Genomic DNA, 22634 nt, shown 5'->3' on the forward strand with positions numbered 1-22634 from the left:
GTGAATTTTATCAGATACTATGTTACACTACAATGAGACTTCTAGCAGCAAGAATGGGTTTTAGTTTTAAGTGGGAGAAAAGGAAATTAATATAAGCTATTTGTCATCAGGAGACACTACCTTTAAAAATCAAATAGCTCCCACAATGCCATTTCGAACATACGCCAAAGGCAAGGAAAGATGATCTGCTGTCTCAGGTGTCCACTTGGCTGTGTCCCAATTGAAGAAAAAGAATTCAGGTGCTACCAGGGTAACATGAAATAAAACAGAAACAGAACTGGTGGGAGTGGCCCCCTGAAGTTCTTAGGTTTCTATGTTCAGAGTAAAGATTACCCTACCCACAAAACGATCATTGATGACATCATTTATGATGCCTTTGCCCTTCAGTTGGCACTGCACAGGCACCGCTTGGTTCTTCACTACATCTGTAAAGTGCATTGCCACCAGCGGGGAGGTGTAGTTAACCTGTAGGTGGAAGAACAATGAATTCTAAGTGTGAGGAGGGGAGGGGATGTAGGGGAGGGCAATAGGATGGAAGTGATCAGATAACCAGTGCAGGAGGATGGAACAGCCTCCACAAAAGGAACTGAGTAAATCCCATGATGCCAAGTCACAAATGGCTAAAGCAACTGACATGCTGTCTCTGCCCTGGGACAGTGGAGAAATGACACATTTCTCTCGTAAGTCAGTGTCAGTTGTCTGTCCTCTGGGGAAAACCAATTCTAGCTCAGCGTGATGTGATTTTCTAGATATCAGACCATGAATCAAACCAGAACTAGTATTTATCAAGTCTCCATGCTGGAGATGAAGTTTTCACTGCCCCGAGGCTCTAAGTGTGAGAAACAGGAAAGTGATTATTTGGGCATAATTTAGTGCAATGGCAAGTGATTTGTCTGCTCCTGGCTCTGCCACTAATTAGCTATGTGACATTGGGCAAGTCACTTCTTCTCTCTGAACCCTAATCTCTCCATCTGTAAACTGAAGGAGTTAGGCCAGACCATGTCTGAGATTCCTTCAGATTTGGAAAGGAGCGGTTGGGATAGGAATTGGTAGAGGGAACTCCTAGTCTGGGCCAGCAGCTATTCACACCTTTGCTACTACCTGCTGCTCCCTAATTCTCATAGATCCCAGCCAGCCCTTCCTTTGTCTCTGAGCCCTTTCTGACAGCAAAGACTGAAGGGAATACAGACTTACGTGAGTCAGTTTGCCATAGTAAGGGTAGTAACGGAGGTCAAAAGAAGCCGACTCTGGGTAGTAATTGATGGATCGGATGTCGTTTTCATCACCTTTCTGTAAGTAAAAGCAAGTACATATCAGGTGCTGGGTCACTCAGTGAGTTGGAGCCTGAGCTAAAGGGGCCTGTGTCCCAGGTGAAATCACTGTGTGACCCACAACTGTCTCAGGAAGACCACGAAAGCAGAATGGGGCATAGCTCAGCCCAGACTTATCCCCAGAGGAGTGTTTCCAGGGAGAGACTGTGCTTTGGCTTTTCAGTGCAAAGAACACTGAATAGAAGGCCCAGACCACGGAGGCTGAAGGTTCTCAGTATGGCTGTATGCTGGCTCCTAGGGGACCCAGGCAGAAGGGCTCCAAAGGGCTTGCAGTACCCAGTGTTGCTCTGGCAAGAGGGCCTACCATGCCAGCCCCTTTCCAAAGAATCACACTGGTCCTGGTACCCAGTCTTGGACTTTGGAGCTGAGGCAGGCGCAAGTTGGAACATGCCTAGTAAATCCCACTCCACAACAACGTGCACACGGTGTGCTCATTTCTGGTTGAGGTCAGACCCGGCGCACAGGGACCCGATGCATAGGGACACAGCCTGTAGTTGGCTCACCTAAATGCATGTCTCTGACCACATTCTCTGAGGTGCTTAATTACAGGAGGTGGGGTCAGGAGGATAAGTAAGGGGGGAAATGATTAAATAAATAAGTCTACCCTCATCATATCATGTCAGGTAGGGGACTGCCCATTCTGCCCATGCGTTAGGCTTGCCCTAAATAGCAGAGGTCTAGAGGTTGCTAGGGGACGAACAGTGCATCACTACTAGCAAATCGCTCACTTGGGTCATGTGATTACTTCTATCGATATAGTATAATAGCTCTTGGTATAAACCGAGCTCTCCTTAATTTATTCTAATAATTACCTCATCATGCTTGATTTCCACAAGTGGGCGTGGATTTGACCAGTGTTGATTATTATACAATGTATAATGACTCAGCGTTTCTTTTTTCTTTTTAAAGGACAGTTCTCAGCAAGGTTCGATGTAAGCTGAAAAATGAATGGCTTCCACTAGGGAACTATAAGCAGGACTCAATCCAATTAATATGCTGGTTTAAGACTGAGTTCGTCTTTATGGTTTATTTATATATTCTTGTAAAAAGTAATGAAATTCATTTTTTTCTGAATGGTGTGTGGAATCAATTCCAACGGTTTGCAGTCACACCTCACGTGTGTATGTTTATACATGCTCACATATATGTGACCAGAATGAATGTCCTTCCTACCTTGTTCACCTAGCAAGCACTGCCTGACCTTTCAAAGCTCAACTTCAGTGTCACCACCTCTCACGTGGAACTAACCTTTCCCTCTTTAATGTCCCCACTGCACCTTTTTTTTTTTTTTTTTTTTTGCGGTACGCAGGCCTCTCACTGTTGTGGCCTCTCCCGTTGCGGAGCACAGGCTCCGGACGCGCAGGCTCAGCGGCCATGGCTCACGGGCCCAGCCGCTCCGCGGCACGTGGGGTCCTCCCGGACCGGGGCACGAACCCGTGTCCCCTGCATCGGCAGGCGGACTCTCAACCACTGCGCCAACAGGGAAGCCCTCCACTGCACCTTTCATAGCACCTGTATTACTTGGCCCTGATTTCAGAGACGGAATCATATTTATCTTGGCACCCCCAACACCTAGCAAAGTACCTGGTACTTAATAAGTGATCCATAAATTCTTGCTGAATGTGAACTATTGACTGAATAAATGCTGCCTTTTGCTGCTTTCTGATCTGCCACAATCAAGACTGGAGTTTTGAGCGGCATTTCTGGTACTGAGAATGGGGTTACCCTGCTTCACACATTTGCAAGACAACCGTCCAGGACTGGGGGTGTAGTAGGTGTTACCAAACAGGTGGGAGCTACTGCCAGCTTTAAGAAGCAAACCCCAGCAAACCCAAGATCTCTGTAGGCTTTTTCCTACAAAGGAGCTAATTGGCATAGATGAGATAGGAGTTAATGGTCCCTTGAAGGACAGTTAATTAGCATATTAATGGAGTTCTGTTTATACTTCCCTTGTAGTCATTTGTTACTGCAGCACCCAGTGCCACTGGTCATTGCTACAAAAAGTGAAATCAGTTTTATTTATTTATTTTTGTATTGCTATATATGTTATATTGTAAAATATGTCTAAGAGTATGGAGGCTACACACACACACACACACACACACACACACACACACGATTTAAGGAAGAAGAAGAAAATTGACCCCTGAAGACCTCCACCCAAGTTAAGAAACAGATCAGAGCCTGTCTTTCCACAAACACTACCTAACTTTTGTGATATCATTCCCTTGCTTTTCTTTTGTGAAATCAGTTTTAAAAGCAGGGACTAATGACTCTAATGAAAGCTGCTTGTTTAGTTCAGAGAAACAAGTAATTAGAGCAAAAGTGTAAACAGAATTCCCGTTAATGACTTGGCACATTGTTGTTTCCTGCTGTGGCCCTTAGCTGAGGTTCAGTCTTTGGCTTTCACAGGTATAAATCAGCACACACACACACAAACACTACACACACGAATACACATGAATGGAATGCTTTCTGGAAACAGGGAGGCCCGAAGGTATAAATGGAGGTGTAGTTATGAAAAGATTAAACCTTTCCCTAACCCTTAGGCAACCATCCATGGTAAAGCCCTTGGAAGGGGAGACCCACCCTTTTGCATGAAACAGCTGTGCTAACAGTACTTACTCAAAAGGGCACTTTACCTGAACTTTGCAGGAAACCTTCACAGGGTCTCCAGGCTCAGGGCGAAAGCCAACAATCTAGCAAAAGAAAACCAGCGTTTTTTAAAAAACCAAAAACCAAAACAGATTTGACAGGAAAAATACGGCTTTTCTAAATCCCCCTTGAGTTGTCCTTTCTTTAGGCATAAACTTGATCTATTTTGCCCTCTCAGAAATGTTACAGAAAGCAGAAAATGCAAAGTATCTTCAGAGCTGCTCAGCTCAGCTTAGTTCTTATTTTATTTGTGCCTGATATTCATACAATGGTAACTGCAGCAGGATTACCTTGAAAATGTAAAGAACGTACTGGGTCAAGAGGAGTGTGCCTGGTAAGGCTCTGCCACACCTGAGGCATGGCAGGAGAGAAGGAAAATGCATTTCTTGTGATATAAGAATTGTCCCCCAGGCCACCCCCATGTCAGTCCCCTGTTCCAAACAGCTCAAGATCTCATTCCTGACAGAGCATCAGAGGTTTAGGGGTGCTGGAGAAGAATCAAAATAGAACGTGTTCAGGGAGAAAAGGAATTATTGCTTGGTAGGTTTGTCTGGTTGTTTGTATTAGTGATGCTCTTGGTAAAAAATAGCCAAACTTACAGTGTATGAAGACAGAGCCCAAGAGAAGTGGAGCGGCCAGAGCCTTCCTACCCAACTCATCCACTTATCATAGCCAGAGTGACAAGGGCCAATATACCCGGTTCATCTTGAGAAGGATGCAGGGCTGTCCAGTAGAGTAGCCAAAAGTAGGGTCCTCCAGGCCAGAGCAGTTCTTCAGGAAGGAGCGCTTAAATTGGCAGGCCTTCTTGTCCTCATCCTCATCACCATCTTGGATGAAGTATTGGCCTGGGGGGCAATCTACATTCATTTCCTCTTGAAGACTGTCATTATAACCTAAAGTGTGGGTGGCAAAGGGTCATGTTAGATAGGTACTACAGAGGAAGGCCATGTTTTCAGTAGTTCTCTTCCCTAGTTTCCTTTCTCCAGCTTGCTTGTGCTCCTCTGAAAGCCCACTCAGTTTGTCCTAGGGCCCGTGACCTGGCATCAGGTGCCCAAGGCCCTTCATCAGCAACATACCTCCAAGAAGCCTTCTGGGCTGGTCCCCTCAGCCCACTTTGATTGCCTGTCCCCTTGCTTTTCATTCCCTTGAACTTCTTCGATATCTGTCTCTGGATTGTATGTTTATCGCTTTATAACTTTCCTCTATTTTTCATTATTTCTTTTCTGATACGGTAAATTGTAAACTTGGAGGGCTGCCTTTTCTACTTCTGGGAGAGGAATAGGCAACATAGTAGATGGATTTTGGAAGAAGGATTGAATCATATCAAGGCATGGCATATATAAGGAGGCAAAGCCCCTGGATTAAATCTCTTTAAGTTCAGCCTAGGAAACATCTCTCTTTGAGGTCAATGAGAGGCACACGATGCAAGACAGTGACGAGTGTGTGTTGTGGGACAGGAGGAAGGGGGAGCACGAAGAGGAGGAGATAAATCAGCTCCTCATTCTTTACAGAGGGAAGTTAGCACTGCAAAATAGAAGCTTAGGTTGAAAGACAGAAAACAATGACAACCATAGCGGTCTCCACTGAGAGGGTGAGGGGGTGAGATCTTGTCTACTGAGACCTGAGGCACTCAGAGTTAGTGTCCCTTTACACTGGATGGAATTTAACATGTGCCCAAGGTACATATATCAGGGAGAGAGCTGAAAAGGGCTATCTGTGAGCTGACTCTTTGGGCTACTAGATGCCAGAGAACTGGGCTTTAGAAATTACTGCATTATTTCCAGTTTGGTTCTAAATGATGGAATCCAGTTAGTCCGGTTAGATCCAGCCCCCATGCATTCATGTTCCAAGTAGCTCAGGTTTTTAGAGGAGACTGTGCACCTACAATCCACCAGCGTTAAAACTCCAAACGTATTGCTGGACCCTCATCTAACCAGATTGTGACTTGAGTTTGATATTAGAAGCAACTGGGAATTTTAAATCTATTCTAATTATGGCTAAGCCTTTATTTGTCCTTTGACAAAGCTACATTCAATTCAAGGTTTTGTTTTAATCTCTCTCTCTCTCTCTCTCTCTCTCCTTTTTTTAAAGAGTAAACTGTTCAAATAACTTTCTAAATAGAAGCTCTAATCATGTGCTCCTTGTTTCTCTTGAGGTAGTTCCATTAAAAATACTGTGACATGGACATGACCCTTATTGCAAAATCCCTGTCCTCATGGGAATGAAATTGATACTCTGGGATGTCTATTTCAGAGGTGTGTTCCTTTTTAACGGGGCATTATTATCTACGCTTAGGCACTAAAAAACCCAATGCTTTTCCTAATGTTCCCCACCTGTGTCATCAGGTCAGAATTGATATTTCTGAATCTACTACCTTCTCAGAGGAATTTCCTCAGCAGAGATTCTGGCAGTACATTTGCAATAGCTCACAAACATTTTGAAAGAAAAGAAGATATTGTGCTGGCTATGATGCCCAAAACATTTTGGGGAGTCAAAAGTGGAACTACATGGATTCAAAAAGAACCCAGCCCCTCTAATTTTTTTTTTTTTTTTTGCGGTATGCGGGCCTCTCACTGTTGTGGCCTCTCCCGTTGCGGAGCACAGGCTCCGGACGCGCAGGCTCAGCGGCCATCGCTCACGGGCCCAGCCGCTCCGCGGCATGTGGGATCCTCCCGGGCCGGGGCACGAACCCGTGTCCCCTGCATCGGCAGGCGGACTCTCAACCACTGCGCCACCAGGGAAGCCCCAGCCCCTCTAATTTTACAGGTGAGTAATCTGAAGCTCAGACTTAACCAAGATGACACTGAGCATTACCAATACAAAGCTGAGTTTCTAACTCCTGGTCATATGGCAGCAGCAGAGAATTATGAAAAGCAGAACTTCTCGAGCTTTAATGGACATACAGATCACCTGCGGATCCCCATTCAGCAGGTCTGGGTGGAGCCTGAGATTCTGCCTTTCCAACAAACTCCCAAGTGATGCTGCTGCTGCTGGTCCCTGGGTCACACTTTGAGTAGCAAGGGTGTCGAGAACAGAAACAAGGGTTTAAATTTAAACACTACTGCTACTGGGAGACTATGATTACATTTCTTCTCCTTTCTGAGCCTTAGTTCCCCCAATGTGGACGATAGACTCTGCTATGCAGGGTTAAAGTTCAGTGACATTTACACATTTACACATTTAAATAACACTTCCTATCACATAAGAGAATCCTCTTAATTCAGTGCACATTCTGTTGGCCACCCCCATCACCCCACTTCAGCCAGGAAAACCAAACCTGGCTTTTTTCCACAAATAATAGGTGCAGTAAACCCATGGGGGCTCCTCTTTGATAGCTGGATAAATACAGAGACTGTGTGCTCTGTGTTTAACCTTAACCAAGCTGCTACCTCAGTTTTCACCCTGTGTAAGGGCTTCTCAGAAAGCCATTCATTCACCCCTGAAAATGTATCTGATGACGCTCTAGAAAACACTTGCTGTCAAAATGTTGGAGTGAGTGCCACTCAGATTCTTCCTCTAACTCCCTTTTGGACTGCTATTTAAATGAAGACCCTTTTTCTCCTCCTTTAAGATGGATCATCTCCAAGAAATGAATTCTCTTACCTTGAGAAAACATAGGAGGCAAGAATCCTCCTGTTCTGGAGAACACTCTTCTTTTCTCACCACTACCTCCCCCCCGAATTATCTTTTATAATTGATCATTATTGAGCCATCTGGATGTGCCTAGGACATAACTAGGTGGTATAGGGTGTTCAGGAAGAGAAAACAAGTTCTCTGCCCCAATGAACTTATCATCTTACTGGCTTATATGCTTTCAAGGCAACATACAATCACAAACCATAGCAGTTTTGATTGTATCTGCAGGTGCTCAGGGGGATGCATGGTAAGGAAAAACCAGAATGGGCAGTGCTAGTAAGACTGGGATTTCTGAGCCAAGTGAATTTTGAATTTGAGTTCCCACCCATCACCTTTCCAAAGAGATTCTCACCATTCAGAGGAACTTACCCTGGAGAAAGCCATTTAGACTAATCACATAATGCTGCCAAGTGTCAGGTTCAGAAACGTTGAAGTTGAAGTTAAGGCTATGGGCGAAGGGTCTGATCATAACTCCTGGCAATGAAAACAGGTCTTGGATATATTAACCCATTCTTGGGATAATTTTTTTGTATCGATTCCCATGAAACCATTTCCCCCCAGGCAATCAAAATGAAAAGGACCATAATTTGCTAAGTACCATTTTACTTTTACTCTTAATAATTGAATCCCTAAGTCATTACCGGGAAGAGCCAAAGTTAATTGAAGCTGAACATGCTGTGCAAGCAGATTTCTGTCCAGCAAGTTCTGACAGCACGGGGTATTTGGGCACTCACCAGGAGGCTTCACCCTCTCAGTGAAGGTCGGCATGTAAGGACTGATGGTCAGAAATAGCGTGTACATGCAGAGGGTGATCACAGCGGCCAGGGAAGCATAGAAGAAGAAGTAAATGACTAAGATCAGGCCTGCAGAACAATCACAGATGAGGGTGGTCAGTGCTGGCCAACAAGCCCTGCCTCTGCATTTGAACTCATGAACCAGAACCAACCCAAACACGTGACATGGCTTTTTAAAAATTCCTCAGATTCAGTATGTCCTTGCTTATTCAGATTTCACCAATTTGAAATTGGTGAGAATTGCGTCAGAGGTCTGATTGCAGTTTACCTTTACAGCATCTCCGATGGAAGGGCTTGCTGAGCAAATGATGACCGTGAACAAGATTACAGGGGAGTGGAGTTTAAAGTACTGCAGAGGGCAAATTGCTTGGGAGTCCTCTGGGCAATGGTTGATGTCCTAAGTACAAATCATTCTTCGCTATTCATTAAAGTAGGTGCCCTAAAGAGTCCTAGCAGCTTGGTTCCAGTGATTATATGTATTTGCAAGTGATGAAAACAGCATTTCTTTTCACATAGCCTATAATTCAAACCTTTGATTCGTTTCCACTGGATGTGCCTCTAATGAAGGCAAAGTGAGGTTTCACTTTACGTATTTCAAATCTTCTTTATTTTTGGCAAAACTCTAAGTGACTCTGCTTTTCAAAAGGAACACTAACGCAGGATGGGGAAGGGAAGAGGGGCAAACTGTACTTAATTACTGACACCTGCTACCTGTGAGCTCAACCTGTGAGCTATAAGTTATAGAACCTCCTGGCACCCCCGATTCCTCGCAGGTAAAATGGGGATAAGTTCAGCCCTTACCTCATATTCTGATCAATATCCCTAACCCTATTTGAAATTCAGCCTTTCCTGACATCCTGTCCTGACTGTACCACTTCCTAACTGTTTAATCTTAGACATGCTATTTACCTCTCTGGGCCTCAATTTCCTCATCTGTAAGATGAGGATAATAATAGTACTTACTTCTTAACATTGAATAATGCATATAAATAGCATAGCACAGAGCCTGGCATATACTAAGTGCTCTGTAAGTGGCAGTCTTCATCATCGCTATTATTTTTTTTAATTTTTTTTATTTTTTGCGGTACATGGGCCTCTCACTGTTGTGGCCTCTCCCGTTGCGGAGCACAGGCTCCGGACGCGCAGGCTCAGCGGCCATGGCTCACAGGCCCAGGCGCTCCATGGCATGTGGGATCTTCCCGGACCGGGGCACGAACCCGTGTCCCCTGCATCGGCAGGCAGACTCCCAACCACTGCGCCACCAGGGAAGCCCCATCATTGTTATTATTAATATTATTATTGCCATAGGACCAGAAGCACAGTTGTGTGAATTCTTCCTCTGTGGGCTGGATTAGTATTAGGTTTGCCCCAGGATTAGGCAGCACAGAATGAGTGAATGAGCATGAGATTGCTGCTGAGAAGCTCTTTCAAGCCCTCCTTGGGGCTTTCTCAGAAAATAATATCTAGCTCCGCTCACAGCAGTGACATGATGTCGGAGCTACAGATTTGAACTGAATCATGAACCAGAAACCGGAACAAACCGCATAACTTTGCTGTACCCCACACCAAATCCAAATATTAATTTTTTATAAGCAGATATTCATTTTAAATAATTTTTATTTATTAAATATTAATTTTTAAGTTGAACCATGAACCAAATAAAATGAGCCAAAAAAGAAAAAAAAAGAAAAAAAGGAGTAGGGAAAAGAAGAAAAAATTCTTAGTAATCTAACTAGAAGTGAACCTTTATGTTTTATAAGATGAACTAAAGTAGAACTGGAATATGAACACATTGATTCAGTTGGAGTCCCTGGAGAAGAAACAGCAGCACCTCGTGTGCTTGTGATACTTGGCTGCTGCCCGCCTGCTGTCCTGATGGGATGTGCCCTGTGACTCCTCCTCCAACCCTCTACCCCCATCCCCATCCTGGGAACCGATCAACAGCTGGAGCCATCCTGGGGGACCAGAAGGCTCAGTTTCATGGATGAGAGGAAAGCAATAGAATACAGGTACATTCCCCTGGAGATATCTTCCTTCTTGCCTAGGATGTGTGGCCAGAAAGCTGTAGATGGGAGAAGGGCACTAGCAAGGAGTCCCCTCAGCTTTGCCCAGGAGTCTGTGCCCTGGAGTCTGTGATAGGCTAACTGTCTCAGCTACACCACCCCCTGCCCCCGGCAAAACCAAGCACTGTACCCACCTGAACCCGTTGATCCCTCCAACCCTTTCTGCTCCAAATGTCCAAGTTTTACTTGGGCTGCTCCTCTAGGTAATCCAGGGTTTTCTCCTGAATGTCCCACCCAAGCTTGGATAGACCACTATATCTTGAATAGACTAGGTACCCACGATCCCAACTCTTCAGTCCTTCCACTAAAACACCCCATCAGGTCCTGAGGCCCTATCCATCAGGGCCTTGCTCATTGCTAGAGTTCATGAAGACAGCATGATGTTCTGGCAAGAGAATGAACTCCAGTGTTCATCCAACCTGGGTTTGAATCCCAGGACTGCCACTTTATTAACTGTGTGACTTTAGATAAGTTACTTACCCTCTCTAAGCCTCAGTTTCTGCATCTGTAAAATGGGGATAATAATATTACTACCTCATAAAATTCTTGTCAGTACCCAATAAAATAACATAAAGCTCCTAAGAATAGAAGTTGCCCAGCTATCAGAGGAAAAGCCCAGAATATAATAATGGGCTGGGTGAATATGTTGGTCATTTTGATGTCCAGGTTGGGACAGTGTTAGTAAGTGCTTAAGTGGCACCTAGTTCTCAAGCAGGAGGGCAGCAAGGCATGTGGCGGCCTAGGCATTAACATCACTATTTGCCCTTTGCCCAGGGGTAGCCCGGGCTCTCCTTAGACCCGCTACCCCGAGGCCTGGATACGACCTACCGTGCAGTGTCCCCATTGCCATATCTTCCCTGGGCACTTGAACCTTCCTCCCTCATCCCCACTTGTTGGCCTATGGATTGTTCTCCGCAGGCGCAGTTGGGATCAGCTCATCTGGTTAAGTTCCAATGGCTGGCTGTTTAAGGGTTAACGTAGGGCTCCCTCTCCCAGAATCACACTTGCATTTCACAAGGCCTGTTTTTCCAGTCCTCTTTAGGCAAGGGAGAAACAGCTGTGCCCCCTTTTGGAGCCCCAGTGAGTGTCCAGCATTTGTCTGCAGCTTCCAGAACGTCGGAATGTTCCTTGAATGGTACATTTGTTCCAGTTGAGAGCTCGAGGGATGGGCAGGGGTGGGGCTGGGAACTGAAGAGGGGTAAAGGGAGGTGGGTGTTGTTCAGAGCCCCACACCTGCTATTGCTAATTCCAGGCAGCAGGGCTGGCTGTTTCATCCTGACTGAGCTGAATTAGAAACATAAACTACAAAGGAGAGAATTCTCAGCCAAAGGGGCCTTTAGAAGGCATGACCATCGACTTTAGCAACCTAGGCCCTTGGCACTGGGGGACTCTTAATTTATCCATAGAGTTATCTATTGTTTTCTTCTGTGGGTTAACTGAATTCAAACCAGCAGCTGCTCTTTTCCTGGGATGTTCAGAGACTATGGCGAGTGTGACTTTTACCACAAGCTAAATCTCCCGAGAAGGATCAGCATTAATAGTTCAAGAGGTGAGTAGGACCCTGGGAGAGGCATGCTGGGGAAGCTGTGAAGTAAAGGTGGTGGCAGCGTGTGGTACAAAGAGGAAATGCTGGGGACCGCAATTCTGCCATTGATCAAGCAATATGGGGACTCGGCCTTAAATTGCTAGAAATGATCCCTTTAACCCATTTCTCTCTATACACCATGGGATCGATCGCAAAGCACCTGCAAGCTGGGGCCAGGGGCAGCCGTGGCTCTCCTTCACTGATATTACAAGGTGAAATGATGAGGCTGTACAAACCCTTGGTCAGGTTAGCAGGGACTTGGGTCTCGTATCTTAGGAATAGTCTTCTGCATAGTACTTTGTACTTTACAATTTTAACATCTTATTGGAGCCTCAGGCTGATCCTATGAGAGAGGTAAGGCAGATACTGTTTCCTTCATTAAGCAGGCGAGGAAACTGAGGCTCAGAGAAGATAAACGATGAGCCCAAAGTTACAGATAGAAAGCGACAGGGCTAGGGCTTCAAAGAAATCTGCACTTTTTCAACTCATTCTTACTGTCTCTCTGCACTGCAAATGCTATTGAGCCCAGTGTATTTCAGCTATACAATCAAGTTTGTTCACCCACTTGGGAGTTTGTTCTGATGAGATCTGCCCATTATTTCCCTAGGCAGTGATCCTGTTACATGAAGTGCTAGAGAACTTTGCAGACAAGCCCATCCAACGTATGGTAAAGGAGTACTGGACACCAAGCCAAAAGCAAAGGACACCCGACTGGGACATTGGGACAACTGGGACTTACTCCAACTCTGACCTGTTCGGGCCAGAGACATCCTTTTCTCCGGATCCCACAGGTATTCGTTCACTATCTGCCATTTCCGCCACCAGGCACTGCCTGTTTCCTGAGCCTGACTCTCTTCCTCCTCCTTTTCCTCTTCTTCTTTCTCCTCCTCTTCTTCCTCCTCCTCCTCCTCCAAATCAGGTACCACCATCACCCGAGCCTCTTCTTCTGCTTCTTCCTCTTCATCTGCTAAGTAGTTCTGGTTCACTTCATCCTGATCATCCTGAAACAGTGACAAAACACAATCCCCTTTTTGGAGAAGAAGATTTCCAATGGCACATCCCACCAGCCAAAATAAATGGAAAACGACTCAATGTTTGGAGATGCTTCAGATGTCCACTTACCCATAAACATACCTGTTGTTACAAGAGGCAGATTTCTTTCTCTCTGTTCTTTTGCAGGAAATATCCTTTCTATGACCCATTTTGACCCAATATTCTTTCCATAGAGGTGCAAGTTTTATTCTCGGCTTCAGGCATTTGGGCTCTTCCCCTAGGACTGTTCATGTCATTACTCTGTCCTGGGGCCTTGGCTTCCCGCTTAACTTTGTCTGGCCTGTCAGGGCAGAGCTGAGCTCAACACTGGAGGATGGAGTAGTTTTAGACACTGTGTCCATGATGGCAAATTCGCAGGCCAAGCCAGCTTTCTCCTAACACCCTGTACACTTTCAGCTGCTCAACCTCACCATCCTAAGTTGTGGCTAAAAATAGCCTGGGACAGACATCAGGAGGAGAGGCCAGCTGCTGTACCCCTCCTCAAAACTTAGACGCCTTCCCAACATAAACAAGAGATGGGGGCGTTCCTTGCTGCTTCTCTGACTGTTGCCCACACTGGAACCTCCTCCTGCCTTAAGCAGGTTGGACAGACCACCTGAGGGCTGGCACGGCAACTGATACTTCCTTCATCTTCCCGCCACCAACCCCATACCCTAGGCAGAAATCTGGGCACGTAGTAAATGCTCAGCACATATTTGTTGATTGACTGATTGCAGCCATTACTTGAGATCTGAAACCGTAATCTTCTCCGAGTGGTTCTAAGAAAATTAAACAAACAAACAAAAAAAACCAACAACAACAAAAAAGAAAAACCCAGACTTCACCAAATGGTATTTCCAATGCCTCCCAGCCTCGGGCTGGAGGGTTGGATCTTTGCTCTTTGTGGGTCTGAGGCCACCGTCCCTTCTCTCTGCTGTCCAAATCTGAAGAGTGGCAGGGCCTGTGCACCTGTTGGGGTTGAATGTGTCAAATGATAGAGGCCAGGGGCTCTGTGCTGCACCCTCCCTGCCTGATTCCTCAAAGGCCATTTAGAGGACACTCAGCTGAAAGGGCTGCCATGGCCGGGGGGGAGGGTCAGAAAACTGGATTGTTCAGAATCAGTAAAAGTGATACAGCGTGACAAGGCTATACTCTCAGCATTCAGTCTGCCCGGCGCTATCTAGCTCTTGATTATAAGCACTCTTGAATTGCTCTCTAGTTTGTTCAAATGTACAGCTTTATGTCACGCGCCATATCAACACTGACAGGGACCTTGAAGATTCACTTCTCCATGTGAGGCCCAGGGAGGGGACAGGATCTAGCCAAAATCACTCAGCAAGGTCATGATAGAGCTGAGTCTCAGAACCATGCTTCCTGATACCCTGGACAATGATGCTTCTCACACTGAGCACAAGTGCCTAGAAGCGGTTTAGCAGAGGTGGTTTATGGAGCACAGACGATGCGTTAGATTCTGTGTTCCCAAGAGACTGGAGGTGCTTATAATCAAAGATTTCTAACTCTGACAAGGACTCACAGAGTAAGGCTTAGGAAAATAAACCTCATCACTCAATGTTGAATGGATTAATAAATGTCCTTAAATCTCTTTCCCTTGTGTGTGAACACATGTACCCATCTGACCTCCAGAATGACATTCTGAGCACCCGGGGGCAGGGTCCATATTTTCTAACTCCTTGATGGCTCTCCCACAGTGTGGAGCCCACAGCTAGGTAACCAGCGGGTACTGAACAAACGTCAGTGATAACTGCCTGACTGAAAACTCCTGAACCAGAGCTCTGGGGGAATGCTGTCACAGAGCTTTCTGCTCTAGCCTCAGCGCTCATTCGGACTGTAGTGGGTAGTCATCATGGCCCCCAGAGAATCTAATGCAACTGAGAATCTCAGAGAGTTTGAAGTATAGCATTTCAACATGGAGACATTTATATTCCCTTTATATTTCCTGGAAAACTTCCTTTTCTCTCCTTGTTGCCTGTTTGCCTGCCCTCCACCGAGGAGGCAGCTGGCTTTGGCCTCAGCCTGATCTTATTTGTAGATATTAGCTCTCACGATAATCCCATTAAAGATGGCTTGTCATTAAAGCTTTACCCTCCCGGGAAGAATTAACCTTCTCAGAGCTAATTTCCCCACGGCTCTCACACTGCCTGAGCTTCAGGAACCGCAAATATCTTTTCCCCTCTCCCCTGCTTCCAGGTATAGGAGAACCTCACGTTGTACAAGAGAGGCCCTTTTGTGCAACTATTTAACGGAATCCAGTAGGGAATCCTTTGGTAATGAGAGGGTCTGTTTTTGTCAGTTTCCTAAAGTGGCACTGCCCTCATGTGATAGTGTGTGTGAGTGTGCTGGGGCCATCGTGTTGCCCTAAAAGGAAAGAGTCTGAAGGGCAGAAGGTGGCTCCATTTTGAGCACTCTAAATATATGAACATATAAACAAATATATAAACACACAGTATGACCCGAAAGATAAATTTGTGCCCTGCACTAACACCCTGTAAACATTCAAACAGTTGGTTAATTGTCAAAGAGACATTAGCACCCGATTATTCACTGCATCAGGTAATTTCTTTTTTTTTTTTTTTTTTTTTTTTTGCGATACGCAAGCCTCTCACTGTTGTGGCCTCTCCCGTTGCGGAGCACAGGCTCCGGACGCACAGGCTCAGCGGCCATGGCTCACGGGCCCAGCTGCTCCGTGGCACGTGGGATCTTCCCGGACCAGGGCACGAACCCGTGTCCCCTGCATCGGCAGGCGGACTCTCAACCACTGCGCCACCAGGGAAGCCCCAAATAATTTCTTTTTAAATTTGATCAAGTAGCCCCTATAAAGAGCAAGATCCCCTGATGCATTTAAAATCCAAACCAGTTGACAAATAATTGAAATTACACACAACGCTTTAGCAGCATTATAGAGAAAGATGCCAAGTAAGGAATAGTTATGTATGCCCTACAGACTGTGACTGCTCTGAGACCCGGTAGGGACTTTGGGGATGTCAAAAGAGAGATTCTACAAACTGTGGCTGGAAAGTTACGAGAAGCCCTCCGCAGGTTGATACGGGGTTGGAAGAATTCGTGTCTTCCTCTGCTGGCTGTTGACAGTCTCCACTTAGCTCCCTGGTTATATAAGTGGACATTCCCCAAGAAAAATGGATTAAGCTTTGTTTCTTCCTGGGGCCCAGATCACAACTCTCTCTGGGGGAGATTTCAGAATATACCTCCCGGCAAAAAAAAAAAAAAAAAAAAAAAAAAACTACTGCATGCGGCATATATTCATGATTTCTAGCAAAGTAAACACAAAGGAACTTTGGGTTCAAAAAATTTTCTAATGCACCCTGGAGATAAATGGTGACATTGAAGTTGGGGTGCGTGAGTGTTGGGCAGGGCGGGGTGGCAGGCAGGGAGGCAATGGGTGGTGGAGGATCAGAGGGCTAGGGAGTGGCATGCTGCAAATATGATGGAAAGAGCACAAGATTAGACGTCAGGAAACTTACATTCTCACTTTGGCTCTTCCAGTAACTTGCAAGTCACTCCTGTGCTCTGAGCCCCAGCAGCCTCCTTTACATAATGAGGGGTTCTGGAGAGATGATGTCTAGGACTGCTCCCAACTTCTATCTAGGATTCCATGCTTTTAGCCATCGTTTGGAATTTCTGCTTTAGAAAAGAGCAGCTGGGTTCCTAAGAAGCTACCACCCAAAGCGACTGAGACAGCTGGGTAGGCAGCGCCTTTCATTTCCTCTTCCCTTCCCTTCTCTCTTGGCTAAATTTCTTGCTCTCAGAATGAAGCCTCTATTCCCAGACTCCAAAAGGTCTGTTCAAATTCTAGACTCCCACGAAAAAATTTTAGAAGCTCCCCCTTATTCTCTGGCATCTTCCCCTTCCCTTATGCTTCTTGCACAGGAAGAGGGGCTTCCTCTTTCAATCTAGCAATTTAGGGTGCAGTGGGGTACTGGGAGTCACTGCTCGAGCTTGAAACAATGGGCTTCCTTAAACTTCACTGTTCCTGCCCATCTTAAGGAGAAGCAGCCCTAAGCCACCACCTACACAACCCCCAACCCACCCCACTAAAAAGGGACAGCGAAATATTCTGCTCCCTGGGACTCACAAGTCTGTAGCGATAACCGTAAGGAAAGGCCGGAGCCCTTCTGGACCGGAGCTGCCTTCTCATGGCTGTTCAGTGGGCAAAGACGCGGCAGAGGCAGGCAAGTGGCTGAGAGCTCTGGAGCTTCTGCTGGTACAGGAGACACTGGTTGCTGGGGATACTTGGCGCCTAGTAAAAGTGAACCCTCCTGGCATGAGCCCTTCCCCAAAATAATCTAACATGCCCCTCTCTCATTGGTTGGCCCCTTCCCTGAATCAAAGGAAAGCCCTTATGGAAAAGCAAGCTCATCATTACAGGGAGGGGGAGATATTCTGGGTCACGAGGATGAGCGACTCACCCCCCCCCCCTTGAACTTCATGTCTCTTCTCACTCCCTGCTCTTCTCTAGCGCCTGAGCTACTATGGGCCCAATGGAGATCTTAAGTTGTGTTCTTCTCAACTGAGAGTTGGATATCAGTGTGTGCAGGGGGTGGGGCGTGGGTGGGAGTTGGGGGTGAGGGGAGTTGGCCAAGAATAACTTTCTTTTTTCATAAGGCTGATCTCATGCAAAAGGATCTAGGGTGTCAGGAAAGATTCCCTTTGCTCTCCCCACCTCCCCCCCACACACACACCAAGCCACCTACGATATTCCTTATTTGTATCAATCCACCAGCCCCTTAAAGGTGGATTATGCATTCTGATTTTAGAGGCCAGGCTCCTGCTTTGCCCCTCCCTGCCCAAAGAGGATCTTGGACATAAGAAGCCTTTTTCTAGCCTACATGTCAGAATGACCCCATCAGCACTACCCCTCACACACACACCCCTTGGAATCCTGGCCAAATTTCTGTAGTGGTTGAGCTCTATATTTATCCCTTAACATCAGGGCAGGGAACAAGCCAGAACTTTGCAGTGTCAGTTTCCCAGACATATATAACTCCTGAAGCCAATGTGGGATCCAACAAAAGAAAAATTAGTAAAAACAGCCAAGAACATTGTATAGCATTTTTGGTTTGTTTGGTTCACCCCACTGGAGCCTGGGTGGCTAAAAGGCCTAGGAGGAATATGAGATCCTTCACAAATCCCCTCCCCCCCATTACACCCAGGTGACTGAGAATGTTGCAGGTACTGAGATTCTGGGCACATTCATAACCAAGAAAGCCAACCCAACCTCTTAGATAGACAGATTTATTCATAATGCCAAGCCTAGGCTATTCTGATGAAGACAGCTTCAATAGTGGTTAATTTAAAATATAGACTCCACTTATTAGAACGTTATTACTCAGGATTCTTTCTTACAGAGTCTCCCCCGATACCCTCATTTGAAGAGAAAGAGAACACTGACAAAGAAAAGAGAAACTCATTCCTCTTTTTGGATTTTAATAAAAGCAAAATATATTCCAGGGGATAACCTGGTATCAGTAGACATTGAGCTTTATCTTTGCACTTTCTCCACTCGAGATTTTTGTGTGATTCCTGATGTTAAGTATATGAGAAACCTGAAGCCCTTGGGAGCCTCAAAAACCAAACAGAGGATAGGTAAATTGGTCTTGTCTTACTAAGGCAGAAAAGTACAGTCATGTTAGCAAGATTTAAAAAACTAGGAGTAGGGGGTAGCATTATTCACAATAGCCAAGATACGGATACGTGTCCTGTCAACAGACGAATGGACGAGGAAGGTGTGGTATATATGCACACAACGGAATATTATTCAGCCATGAGAAAGAAGGAAATCCTGCCATTAATGACAACATAGATGGACCTTGAGGGCATTGTACTAAGTGAAATAAGTCAGACGGAGAAAGACAAATACTGTATGATCTCATTTATATGTGGAATCTAAAAAAGCCAAATTCATAGACATAGAGAGTAGAATGGTGGTTACCAGAGGTTGGGGGGTGGTGGGGGAATTGGGGAAATGTTGGTCAAAGAGTACAAACTTCTAGTTATGAAATGAAAAAGCTCTAGGGAACTAATGTATGGCATGGTAATTGTGGTTAATAATACTGTACTACATACTTGAAAGTTGCTAAGAGAGTAGATCTTAAGTGTTTTCACCATAAAAAATAAATGGTAATTATGTGACATGCTAGAGGTGTTAGCTAGCACTATGGTGGTAATCATTTTGCAATATATATGTGTATCATATATATTGCACATATACACATATATATGTGTATAAAATCACATTGTACACCTTAAACTTACATAATGTTGTATGTCAATTATATCTCAATAAAGCTGGGAGAAAAAACTAAGAGTGGGAGATAAAAGAAGATTTGGAGCAATGTGAACTCAGGTAACAAAATGTTCCATTCTCCAGAATCTCTCATTCCCTAGCATTCTGGGTTATTTGGGGTTTGCCATATCCTTAATATATTTGCAGTGTATTTTGACTATAGCCCAGGCTGCCTTCTGGAATGCCAGCTGTTGGGTGGGGTAAAATAACAAAATCCCATAGGATCTCAAAGACAGAAATCTGTATGAGCTCACACTCAAAAGACTAAAGGAAAAACCATTCCTGCCAATTTTGGGAAAAAACAATCTGCTTAACAGTGTAGCAGACTGGAGCCAGAAGTGGCCAATGGGGCTACAAATGAAGCAGTGGCTACAGAGGCAAGAGAGGAGGGAGAAAGGAGAGGCTTTGAACTTGATAACAAGTTCAAAGGCGAATGATTCAAGTCCCTAAAACTATATGGCCAGTCCTTGTGCACAGATGTTAGCAGCTGCTTCTATAAGCCCCTTTTCCTGGTTGCCTGCCTCAGGAAAACCACATGGTGGCTGATGGGGAACAGAAACAGTCTTATGGACTGGGTTCTCTTGTTCCCAAAAGAAGGAAGAGAAGGTAGCACTTTTGAGAGATTCTTTGCTTCTGAGAGGGGCTAGTTTAAGGCATCTATCCCTGTGGGCTATTTACACAATCGTGTGTGTGTGTGTCTGTGTGTGTGAGGGGGAGTGTCCCAGAGCCATCAAAGAGCGGTTATGTACTTTCCCCGCCTAGGGATTGGCTAAGTCTTCAGGGAGTCTCTAGGAGGTCATGTGCAGTGGAGGTTAAGAGTTGTTTGCCGTTAGAGTCACCCAAGCATTGCTGAGTGCTCTCTAGAACCCCAGTCCCTTCCAGCAGTAGTGACCTTGAGGACTCTGAAGTCACTGGTGAGGAAACTCCAGGCTGGCCTAGGACCTGAGGCTGCCCATGAATGCTGCCCAGCATAGGGTGTCATCTTCAAAATTTGTGGAGGAGGGGAAACTCATTTGGGACTGCAAAGGTCAGGGAAGGCTTCCCAGGATAGGCGGGGTTTGGGCTGGACCTTGAAGGGCAGTCCTTCAAGTTGGAACAGCTACTGCTAGACTTTGATGGTGCCAGTATGGTCCCCAGTGCCCAAAGTTCCCCTCCTGAACAGCTAGCCTCTGAGTAGTGGCCAGCAAGCGTGGCCAGCAGGCTCACTGGCTAAGGCCAGAGGGTTTCTTTGACCTGAATGATCCAGATAATGGCCCCAGATCCTTATTTCGCTGAGTTCCAGGAAGAACCCTTAGCATATCACATTCCTGAGCAGAGTTTCCATCTGTCGAGTACAGTTGTACAGTGAGCGATGCTTTCATTTCGAGGGACTGAGGGCTCTAAGTTGGTGACTATATAAGCTTAGACCCCTAGGGAAATAATGAAGGCTTGGGAAATAGTGAGGTCCTTGTGGAGTTTCAAGCCTATTTCCAGTGGCTAAAAGGCACTAATGAGTATAATGCAGGCAAGAGACGTTGGTTCAAACAAACAACTAATTGGAATTAAGAGAAGAAGTGTGCAGAGGCCCCTAATGAATGGATATGCTAATTGGTCTTCTTTGCTAGCCCCTTGGGCTTTGGCTGTGACATAGACTAGCCTATTAGATGCCTGCTCTGTAATAGCTGCTGAATGCTGGGGCCCTTTATTGCCATGGTAACATTGATGTCGAGAGTCTAGCTGAGCCCCGGATCTCTTAATTTACTACTCAGGCGGCTACAATTCTTTGGGTTTTATTATTCTTCATGCCCCGGGTGCCAGAGTGGCAGTGAATCATGCTTATTCATCCTCTGCGCCACCCACGGTGTCTTTGAATAAGTCAGGGTGTCTCTTACTGTGTGTGATGGGCAGATTATTAAGTTCGAGCCTGTTTCTGCCTTAGCTAGACTAGCGCCTCTCAGAAACCCGCTTGCTTACCTGACGCATCAGATGGCTTTTGGCAAGCGGAGAGATGGCACTGCGGTGGGCTGGCAGAGGCGCAGCCTCCCAGGAGCTTTGTGCTTGCTTGGTGGGCAGGGAGAAGCAGAGCAAGATAGGTGGGACAGCACCCACCAGGAGCATGAACCTTGGAGACACATGCCATCCAAAGGGAGCAGTCAGAAGGGGAGAAGAGTCACTGCAGAGAAGGTCCTGGCTGGGAGCTGTGGTGCTGGAAGTTTCAGTCTCTCTAGGGTCAGGGGGAAGGGCCTGGGTAGAAAAGGCGACCCCTCGTTCTGCATGACTCCAGAGGAAGGGAGCAGCCACCAAAAGCTAGAAGTTACTAGGAGGATGGATTGCACTTTATTTTCATAAAGACCCTTGTTTAAAAAAAAAAAAGCTGGAAGCTGGTCACAGAGACCAGCTGCCTCTGAAACGTAGTAAGTAACTTGTCACGTGAGCTGCCCAAACTTTGGTCTCTCAGTATAGAGATGTTCTAAGATGTTCTAAGCGTGCACAGCCATGGGGTGAAGAGTAGGATGGAGGGTTTGCTAGATGACCTCTTAGGACTCTTCCAATTTTGAAATCTGTTGTGTCTATATATGATGTTGTTTAATTTATCAGGACATATGCTAAACTTGGGTGATACTTTATATGCACATGTGCTTGCTTTAACAGCGCAAATGCTAAAATTGGGATGATACTCTATATGTGTTTGTCTGTGTCTATCTCCAGCCATACATGAAACCTTGCAACAGGTGCAGAGGTATTTTCCTGACACACCTGTTGCTAAGAAATGGGCAACCTGAAACTAAAGATAAATCGGTCAATAACCCCCCAAATTACAAATGACTCTTGCTAGCAGGAGAGAGTCTTGGTTTTTGCGGGGTTTTTTTTTTTTTTTCCATTTCACTGCAGCATTTGACTGGGCGTCCTCATGGGAGAACTGGCAGACTAGAGAAAACTGTGGGCTACACAAATTCAGAGCACCTTTACAAGATTTTTCTTTCTGTTTGTTGGGAATGGAGGGTGTAGGGTGAGGGGAAGAGGTTCTCTTGAGCTAACTAGAATCTAAGAGGTAGCATTTTCCCCTGTGACAGGCTGGACAGAGAGGTGTAAACATAAAGACAGTTAATCAAGTGTGCAAAGCACAGAAAGGGGCTGTTAGGCAACACCGGTCTTTTCCACCAAGGCCTGCAAGCCTGTTTATTATCAAGCAGCAGCATTTCCCCACACAAAGGACAATGATATTAATCCAACCTG

General features: G+C 45.7%; 1 protein-coding gene across 2 annotated transcripts; it reads right to left on the minus strand.

Annotated features, from left to right (window-relative positions):
• Positions 1–274: 274 nt before the first annotated feature.
• Positions 275–17270, minus strand: ATP1B4 (ATPase Na+/K+ transporting family member beta 4; the record flags this gene model as incomplete). Of its 2 annotated transcripts, none has more annotated exons than XM_081222602.1 (8): positions 275–465; positions 1195–1290; positions 3974–4030; positions 4683–4879; positions 7992–8096; positions 8357–8485; positions 12816–13065; positions 17208–17270. In XM_081222602.1, the coding sequence occupies 8 exons, from the start codon at positions 17268–17270 to the stop codon at positions 304–306; spliced, it is 1059 nt and encodes a 352-aa protein (XP_081078728.1). In that variant the 3' UTR covers positions 275–303. The 2 variants fall into 2 exon arrangements, with proteins under 2 accessions (XP_081078728.1, XP_081078727.1); XM_081222601.1 differs by having other exon boundaries at positions 12804–13065.
• Between the last annotated feature and the right edge of the window lie 5364 nt (positions 17271–22634).

This window comes from Mesoplodon bidens (genome assembly GCF_964165515.1).
Source record: "Mesoplodon bidens genome assembly, chromosome: X".
Classification (NCBI taxonomy): domain Eukaryota; kingdom Metazoa; phylum Chordata; class Mammalia; order Artiodactyla; family Ziphiidae; genus Mesoplodon; species Mesoplodon bidens.